This window comes from Jaculus jaculus, chromosome 9, assembly GCF_020740685.1.
Source record: "Jaculus jaculus isolate mJacJac1 chromosome 9, mJacJac1.mat.Y.cur, whole genome shotgun sequence".
Taxonomy (NCBI): domain Eukaryota; kingdom Metazoa; phylum Chordata; class Mammalia; order Rodentia; family Dipodidae; genus Jaculus; species Jaculus jaculus.
Window position 1 is genome coordinate 62,692,884 of NC_059110.1, and position 10,056 is coordinate 62,702,939.

Sequence of the window (10,056 nt, forward strand, 5' to 3'; positions counted from 1 at the left end):
CAGTGGTTATTTCCAAACCTTGGTCATATTTTTAAATGTTAGGGAACGCAGACTTCAAAGTTTATAATTCTGATTGAGATACCCAAGTTTGCTCCATCTTTCCAGCTAGAAAGTCTAGGCAGATGTGTAATAAGCGCTTACTGGGCTTGAGTTCAGAGGTTTCTCTGTGCTCAGTGGAAGGATTTTTTGAGATCCCTTGCACAGTGCCTGGCACATCCAGAGACCCAGTGACTCTAGTTCTTAGTACTGCCACTGTGATTCTCATGGCTAAGTCTAACCTTCATGCAAGTCATTCCTTCCCATTCCACCTGCTCTTTGTGTTTGGCCATTGTTTGCTTTACCATGTTGTACCTAGAAGATGGAGGTCACTACCCCCTTCCCTACCTCTCAGCTCACTGCAGACTTGAGACCATTAAGAAGACGCTATGGAATATCGTCATCACTAGGTGCTTTTTGAGAACAAAGAGGTATAGTTTGATGGTGCCATCCCTCTCATATTTGTCCCTTGCCCCTCACAGGAAGAGTTTGAAAAGGCACTGGTGTGGTATGAGTCAACACTGAAGCTGCAACCTGAGTTTGTCCCAGCCAAGAACCGAATCCAGACCATCCAGTGTCACCTAATGCTGAAGAAGGGACGGCGTTCTCCCTAGTACCCTCCTCTTCCCTCACTCTCACTTTCAAACAGATTCAGAACAGAACCCAACCATTATCAGTATCTGCTTTAATGATGTGTGGAAATAACCATGTAAGACTTACACCAGGACTTCTCCATATGTGGGAATGAGTTTGGTTTGGTTTTTAACTTCCTTCTTCCCACAGTCACCCTCAGAAAAGAGGCACCTTCAGAAATACAAGTTTCTTAAAAGGAAACACACCTTAAAGATACTTGTGTAAATACTGAACTAGTACAATTCTGGAGATTGTCTCTAAAGCCTTCATACCCTTCGGGTTCCCCATGATTTAGCCAGCTTCCTCCTTGGGATGGCCAGAACCACATTGCCCATTATCTGATTCCTGTTTAGCCTCTGTTGTCCCTAGAGTCATCAGCTGTCCTCACTGTCCCCAGTCTCACCCATTTCATGCTGCTATGTTACAAACTCAGAGGTAGTTTTCAGGGGAGGAAGGGGAAATGATTTTAAAAACAAGCTATTTACAACAGCAGAAACTCTTAGGATCACCTGACCATTGTAAGTGATTTGTGTTGGGGAGGGAGGGGGGGCTAGGCAGGGGAGTCAGCAGTATGTAACATCTTTCTCATTTGTATGTTAATTACAAATCACGAGGAAAACAGTACATTGAAATCCTATATAACAGGTGTGTGTGTGTGTGTGTGTGTGTGTGTGTGTGTGTGTGTGTGTGTTCCTCTACAGATGAGTCTGTGTTTTACTAATTCTTTGTTCACTGTGTTACCCATCTTGGAAGAAGGCATGACTATCAGCTCACTCTCTGAGACATCACAGAGGAGAGCCACGAGCCAGGGTTGGGTGGACTCCATATGCCTTTACCTTTGGTCCCAGAAGAATCAGAAAATGCCAACATTTTGGAATCTTCAAAGGCACATACTGAAAACAAAAATAAAAGTAATGTTTATGAGCAAAATAGGCCTGTAGTGTGGTTTTCTTTAGATAGAGGCCAGTTTGGAGCACTGTAGAGCTTCACTGTAACTGCCTCTGACTACCCTACTCCTGGATTGTCTGTGTCCTCCTTTCCACAGCAGCAAGATGAGTAGCCACACAATCCATCATAGGTCCATTCCGGGTGTTGCTGGTGGATAAACCTAGCATGATACATTGACCTTCCCAGGAATGGAAGAATAAGCCACAAGATAATGATTCCTTACATGAGCACTGAGCTTCACATTTCATCCCAATAAGCTATAGAGAGTTGTACTAATGAGCCATTCCCTATGAAAGAGGGCCCCACTGAGGACATTCTGCACTTTTCCAGAACTGTTCCAAACACTGATTCACTGAACTGGAAGATTATCACTTCATAGAAGCCGAGTGATGGGACATAGCCTGCAAACTCTGGAAGTCCAGCTACTTCTAGTGTGATCAGATACGTTTAGAGAACAAGCTCATTTGTTGCTAACAATATTAAGTCTGATCGGGAAGCTTGTTATAAAGCAATGTGTGCCTAAGTGAAGTCCACCATTTGCCCACCTTGCTAGAGTTTCACATTTATCTTTCTCAGACACAGCAAGCAACAATTGCTTGTTGGCTTTTTAAAAATTTACATACAATAAGTTCACTTGGTGTAACATTCTACAAATTCTGACAAGGGCTTTATGGTACCACAGCCACCACAACCATCAGTATGTAAAACTTCCATCATGGGCTGGGGGTATGGCTCCTTGGTAGAGTACTTGGCTGACTTATGTGAAGTCCTGGGTTTGATCCCAACACCACAAAAACCTTAATAAAATTTCTATCACCCTAAGAATAATGCTCCTTTGTAAATAAGCCTCCCTTCCCTTAACCCTTGGCAAACACTGGCCTTTTTCCTGTCCCTGTGTTATTCCTTTTCCAATTACACAATATACTTTTTTTGTTGTTTTATTTATTTATTTGAGAGTGACAGAGGAAGAGGCAGATAAAGAGGGACTGGAAACAAACTCCAGACGTGTGCACCCTCTTGTGCATCTGGCTAACGTGGGTCCTGGGGAATTGAGCCTTGAACCAGTGTCCTGAGGCTTCACAGGCAAGCGCTTAACCGCTAAGCCATCTCTCCAGCCCTAATTACACAATATACTTTTAAATGTAGCTTTTTTCACTACCTAGGATGCCAATTGCTTTGGGTCTTCCCTTTTGAGCTTGCTTAGTTCTACTGGTTTTCCAAGGCATATTCACCAAATGTCACATTTCTATGGTGCTTGAGATAGCCCATGTGTTGATAGCCCATAGTCATCACACTAATCTGAAATAAGCTGCTTGTGTATCTTGTTGTCTGTCAGATGCTTAGATCCATGTCTAATCGAAGTCTATCCCCTGCCTGGCTCATAACAGTTGTTTGAAAGTGCTCCTACACTATTGAATTAATGGTGAACAGAACCAACAATACCATAGAAAAGCTCTAGCAATATCAGAGAGAAGAGATGCCAGGAAATAGGAGCTACTGAAAGAACAGTGAAGATTAAATAAAACAGGAAGGACTAGCAAATGTATGGAGAAGCTACTACAGGGATATATGACCCTCCCATTGCTCCTGACCCATATGAAAACACTTGGGACATGGACAGATGCCAACAAATGCTAGCTTTTTTTAGCATAGATCTTCAATCCTGCCACTGAAGTATTCCTCCATTCTAGAAATGAATTACTTTTTCCCTGTCTATTAAGGGTTTTGTTTCATTTCTGAACACTGACTCAAAAGTATGACTTTTTAAGACAGTGACTCCAAGCTTGGGGGATGGGGCACTTGCACCAAGAGTACCTAGTAAACTCCTGGAGAAATGTTTATGTTTTCAAATTGTATTTTTTTCCAAATTTATCTTCCAGTTCAGTAACTAAGAGCTGTAATCTACTGTTAAGTCTACTGTTTTACCCATTTGTTCCTATTTTTATTTCAAGTCACATTTTTACTGGTAAGATATCTGGATCCATCAGATTATATTTCATAATCTCTCCTTGCATTATGGATTCTAGCCTTTCTATTAACCACTTAAATAGTTTCAAATTAGACTGTTTATCAGGAGTGAATTATATCTATTGAACATGTATTTTATTACATGTAAACCCATAAAAATAAAACTATCCAAACAGGCTCACTTCATTTGCGTCATCTCCTATTACTGTCTATCTTATTCTTCCTCAAACACACTGATTTCCTGGCAGTAAAACTTCCAGCTATGATTCTACTTCAGGGCATCTGTGTTTGATCTTCCCTTTGCCTAAAATACTCTTTCTCAAATCACCATTTGGCTTACCTCATCACCTTTCTCTATAAGCCTTCCTGAATCATATTTTAAATTATAATAACTTCATCCACAGATTTCTTATCCTATCTATGCTTCTCTTCTTAGCTCTCATAATTTTGGGGTCTACTTTTTATGATATTTATTAGCTACCACCCCAAAATCAAGAATGCAGGATTTGTATCTATTTTATACCTTGATGTATCTCTGGATTCTGGTACATGGTAGGTGTCTAGAGAACACTGTTAAATGACGAAAAGGATGCGTGAATAGATGGTGCTAGATTTTCTCATATTTGGTGTGGTTTTTTGCCTTTTTTTCATCAGGAATTAATGCCTATAATTAATGAGTTATATGAGGTTGAAGATACCGTTTTTCCCATCAGAAAATTTTTGAGATAATCTCTGCCATATTTCCTACAAAGTCTAATAGGTTTTTATGTTTCTTGGGCTCAGGATAAGAAATACTTAGGTTGTCTCCACAGTGTATGAAGATTATGAATGAGGACTCTTACCTTCTCACCATCAGGAAGCTCAGGGTCCTAATATCTTTACTTCCTTGGCAAGAGCTTTCAGATCTCTCTTTGTTTGTTTGTTTGTTTTTCGAGGTAGGGTCTCACTCTAGCCCAGGCTGACCTGGAATTCACTTTGTAGTCTCAGGGTGGCCTCAAACTCACGGCAATCCTCCTACCTCTGCCAAGTGCTGGGATTAAAGGCATGTGCCACCATGCCCGGCTTCAGGTCCCTTGTCCCTGGCTCCTGGCCTCACATGAAGCCCAGTTCTCAGCTATCCATGAGGCTGAATTCACATCCTTTCCTGGGGCCTATCATCATGGTTTCTTGATGGGCCTATAGGAATTCTCAGATCTGTACACTATGAAGCTACAGTTCCCACTCCATTGCTGGTGTTGGTTCATTTTCTTGGTTCTAAGTTAGCTGTATTTTTGGAATGTGATATCCTGCATAGTACATATTAAAGTTGGAGGTAAGGGTATATAAGTGCTTTATATACCACAGTGACTAGAATTTTAAAGAAGCCAGGTCAATAGCACACCTGACCTTTCCCCAAAATCTGGATTCTTAAGCATCACTACTGAGATAAAAATCAAACCCATTGTGAGGCTAAAGTAGGAAAAAGGGCTCAGATGGACTAACGCTGTGAGGTCAAACTCCTGTTTTAATCCAAAGGTTGCCTCTTCTAGAGTTAGGACGTGGTCTCCAACCTCAGAATCTCTGTACACACCTCCCACAGAATGCCTTGTCTCTCTAAAAATGTCTAGGGAGGAAGCTTTTTGTTTTGTTTTGTTTTGTTTTTAAATGAGCCCCATATTAGGGATTCATACATATGACATGTACTTGATTATAAGGTATTGGCATGTGGCTGTGGATATTTAGAAGTCCCATGATCCTTCCTCTTCGAGCTGCAAAGCTTGTGGCGAGCCGCAAAGCTGCTGAACCGCAAGGGTGTAGATTCAAGTCCAAGATTGGAAGTATGAGAATCAGGAGCATTGAGGACAGGAGAAGACTGCTGTTGTAGCTCAAGCCATCATAGGGAGAGAATTCAGCCTATCTCTACCTTTCTGTTCTGATCAGGCCTTCCACACATTAGATGAGATCTACCCTGAAAGGGAAGGACACCTGCTTTACTGTTCCTCTAATTCATATGCTAGTCTCCAGAAACACCCTCATAGACACACCCAGAGGGGACGGAAAAAAACAGTGCATGTTCTGGGTCTCAGTCAAGTTAATTTATCCATTGTAAGTCCAATTTCCTATTGAAATTGAGGCCCAGCCAGTCATTTAGCAGATGTCACCCTTATAAAAATGGCTGGCAGGAGCTGGAGACTTGTCTGCTAAGCCCACTCAGGGTTCAGAGATTGAGTCCAGAGTCTGTCCCAGCATCTATCCATGGAGTCTGGTGGGAAGATCAATTATCACTTCTGTCCATTCCTCTCTAAATCCTACAGAGGGCAGCTGGGCACAGAGATGGAGATCTGTGTCTTAGTACTCAATAACAGTCATTCACAGATGAAAGGAGAGGTGGACAGTGCCCCTACGCCTATACACATTTACACTTAAATACATTAAAGTAGAATACACTGTACAAATCAGTTCCTCCCTTCTACTGGTCACAGTGAACTGTCACAGTGGCCACTGTGTGGTGTGTCCCACTGCCTAGCACCGTTCTATACAGTAAGCTCTACCCAAAGCAGAGCCTGAAGTGGAGAAGGCCTCAAAGAAGGTCCCAAAACCAACTCCACCTTGGCTCCTTGGAAAATAATCATTGTTCCTCCAGAGTAGGCAGAACTTACAGCTCAGGGCTTATGGCTTGAATTACGTTGTCACCCATAAATGAATGTGTTCTAAATACAAGGTCCCCAGCTGGAGGCAATTTGGGAATTGGAGCCTCCTGGAGAAGGTGTGTTGTTGGGGGTGAGCTTATGAGTGCTATAGCCAGCTTCCCCTTACTGGTGTGTGGCACACTCTCCTGCTGCTGTTGTCCACCTGATGTTGGCCACAAAGTGATGTCTGGTTCATGCCAGATTTTGCTCTACTATCATGGAACTTCCTTCCAATCTGTAAGCCAAAATAAACCCTTTCCTCCCACAAGCTGTCTTTGGCCATGTGATTTTTGCCTGTAAAAGCACTCTGGCTGTGAAATGGGGCAGGCTCTGAGTCTTTCAGCTAGGAGAATACAAGTTGGTATGGTGAGGACAGCAGCAGGTTTGTTCCCATGGGCTCCTAGCATTACTCTCTCTGGCATGTTCCTCCCTTCATGTTGACTCACCAAACAGTCCAGTGCTGTCTTTAATGCCTACTCACCTCCCTTAGTACCCACCACTATGTGTCCACGGTTACATGCCACACAGGTGAGGCACATGGCTAATGGAGCACATTTGGCCTCTGTACAGATAGCCAGTGCCCAAGTGCCCCTGAGGTCCCAGGAGCCTCACTCTGTCTCCACCAGGTGAGGTATTGGTGTGTAGAGACCCCTTGAGTGAGACCATTCTGATGCATGTTTCTTCCAAATACCCAAGATTGAACTTTGGAGACAACTAGACTGCTAGCTCATGCTATCCCTTTCTAACTCCACCTTACTCGTGTTGCTTCGAGCATTTCTAAAATCAATGAATTGTTAGTCATTTTCTAGGGCAACCCAAACCCCACCCAAGAGTCTCGTGTATGTTAGATACAGTAGTAAGAACAGAGGAAACGAACTTTAGAAAAAATGAACTCAGTTCTTCTGGAGCTAGAACCCTGGGACAGGAGAAGAGACAATGCCAAGACCTCCCATAAGACTCCAGCACAGCCTGGAATTGGGGAGGGTTGGGGACAGTTCTAGGGGACCAGGTTCTAATTGAGTCTAGTGCTGGTAAGGAGTGAGAGATGGAAGCTCTGAACAGATATACTCCTGCAAATGATGAGCTGAAAGCCACTGGCATCTTCCAGACTCCAGATACAATGATTGGAATGATGATGTTGCACAAGACCACTTGGCAGGATTATGCAGAGTGGACTGAAGGGCACAGGATGAAAGTTGGGGACTCACCCAGGAAACTAGGTAGATGGGCTGATAAGGAAAGAAAGCACAGAAAAGAGAGGCCCCAGACAGTAGGGATGGGCAGAAAATGGAAGAGAGGAGAAGGGTTGATGAGGGTCGGTTTACAAGACCTAGAGATCCTTGGCCACAGGGACTGATGTAGAAGTGAAGGCTTCATGCAAATCCCTAGATTTCTGAAAGTAGGAAGATGGCCCAGAAATACGGGAGGAGAGGTGGAGGGAAGGCTTTCATTTGAACATGTTCATGCAGTGCATTGTAACCCACTAGTTCTCAAGTAATGATTCCCAGACCAGCCACATCACTGAGAACTTGTTAAACCCAGTATCCATTTTATTTTTACTGAGCCCTCTTGTCCTCTAGGTGGCAGTGTGCTGGTAAATGTGGAACAGCAATTGGCTCTCCAGGGGAAAGGAGTGCTGATTTGAACTGTTTTTCAATTCCAGTGATGCAAATACCCCCATCCCCCAGCCTATTTCAAGTTACCAATCTGACTTCACTAAATATCCCAGTATATAGTTAGGAAGAAGCACAACTGATTCTGCAAGTAGGGTGAACTAACTCTAGGTGATTGTAGCCATACCACCACCTTCTAGGCCAAGTACATGATAGACTAGGCATGTGGAAAGCATGGTTCCATGGCTCAGGACAAAAAACTTGGAAGATAGCCAAAGTCTGGGAGCTCTCAGTGCAGAAACAAGTGCCAGGCAAACATTTTGAGTCCAAAACCAAATCACACTTGGTTCCTGCCTGTGGTGGCAGTGGCAAGTTATGTCACATTGAGAGGCGCCTCCCCACTTCATCATCATTTTCTATACAGATTGCATTTTTTCTATTCTTCAATCATTTCAAGATATTCTCAGCTCCAGATCTTAGGGTTTGTATTTCATTGCTGGGTCTATGTCATATTGGCTCTCCCCTGGGTGGTCTCTAATCATAAGGATCAAGTCACATGTCACCTTGCCTCTGAGGCATTTGCACTGGCCAGAACAAGATGCCTCTCTCAGTTCTCCATGTCACTCCCCATCCATCAGTTTGCTCTATCTAATTAGCTCTCACCACCAGCAGTGATAAACTTAATTGCTTCTAGAGTGGAAGGAATGATCATATATTTCAACTCAGGTGCAAAAGGGAAACCAACTTTCTTTCACATTCAGTTATAAAAGGTCTATTTTGTTCTCCCTACCCTATCATTCTCCCAGTTCGACATACTTGGTCCAATTGGACTGGTATCTTTTCAGCTATATATTATCATTATTGTCCAGTTTGGTGAGGTGACTTTAAGGAAAATTTTAGTTATCTGAGATTGCTTTTTTTGCCCTTGTTCCTCTCTTTTCAGATGCAATATGGACACAGAAAACCTTAACATCAAAACACTGGATGAGACTTGGACATGGCCTAGCTAGGAGTTCTCCAATACCACCCTTGGTTTTTGCTTCCCTTGTCAGGAGGTAGTCTGTTCTTCCCAGCAAGGACATTGCTTCTGTCACTGACCATGGTATAGCTTCTCATCCATCATCCTGCTGTCTCCTGGCTTTTTCTTCATCTCCAAATGGCTGTTTGCTCATCCTGGTATAAGGATCCCACCTATAGCATTCCCCCTTCCCTCTTCAAGAAGCTTTGTTCTGGGCAGTATTGTCACCCATTCTTCCCCATAGTGGTGGGCTTCATGGCCTAGCCTTTATGGTATAATGGTGTGGAAGGAGATGGAGAGTTGAGTGAAGTACTGAGAGTAACATGTGATAGCTTTGCATGACTACAACAAAATAACCAAAGCCATTCTTTTATAAAAAGGGAAAGATTTTTTTAGCTCATGGTTTAGAAGTCTCGGAGTGCAAGGGATGTCTGGCCTCTGGTATGGTTGCAGATGGTAGTACAACATGGCAGGAACAGTCACATTGTGAATCAGAGACAGAGTACTTGTTCCTTTAAGAACAATTCTCTAGAGAGAACTACTGGAGTTCCATGATCCTAACATGTGGTGTGGGGAGCTTATTCAGGAGGATTGTCAGAAGTTCAGTGCCAGGGGGTGGAGATGTTGGGATACAGGAGAGAGTGTTTCAATAAGAATAGCTGAGGGCTGGAGAGATTGCTTAGTGGTTAAGGTGCTTGCCTGCGAAGCCTAAGGACCCAAGTTTGATTCCCAGTACCCACATAAGCCAGATGTACAAGGTGGTACATGCATCCGGAGTTTGTTTGCATTGACTACAGGCCCTGACATGCCCATTCTCTCTCTCTCTCTCTCAAATAAATAAATAAATTTCTAGAAAAAAAAGAATAGCTGAGACACAGACAGCAAAAGAAAAATCATACAAATCAAACCACTAAATTTAAAGCCTTTATATGTAAAAAAAAGCTTTGCCAGAATTAAAAAGCAAAGAGTAGAAAAAATGCTAGTGAATCCTGTATCTGTAAAAGATGAATACCCAGAAATATAGTTTCTAAAGCTCAAAAAACCAATATAATCCAAAAATGGACAAGATAGGTGACTAGATACTTCTGTAAAGAAGGCACTCAAATGTAAATAAGCACACAAAACAGCTCAGTATCTAATTATTAAAGAAATGAGAGTAAAAAACCACAAT

At 42.7% G+C, this 10,056-nt stretch overlaps 1 protein-coding gene across 4 annotated transcripts in view; it reads left to right on the forward strand.

Annotated features, from left to right (window-relative positions):
* The window catches only part of Ttc17 (tetratricopeptide repeat domain 17), a 177,270-nt gene extending 167,632 nt beyond the window's left edge, over window positions 1–9,638 (forward strand). For 3 of the 4 annotated variants that reach the window (XM_004663335.2, XM_004663336.2, XM_045159316.1), the window contains one exon: window positions 519–1,201. In XM_004663335.2, the coding sequence (XP_004663392.2) occupies window positions 519–650 (132 nt within the window). In that variant the 3' untranslated portion in view covers window positions 651–1,201. Of the gene's footprint in view, window positions 1–518; window positions 1,202–8,810 lie in introns of those variants that run through there. The other variant, XM_045159315.1, reaches the window with a different exon arrangement.
* Window positions 9,639–10,056: the final 418 nt, after the last annotated feature.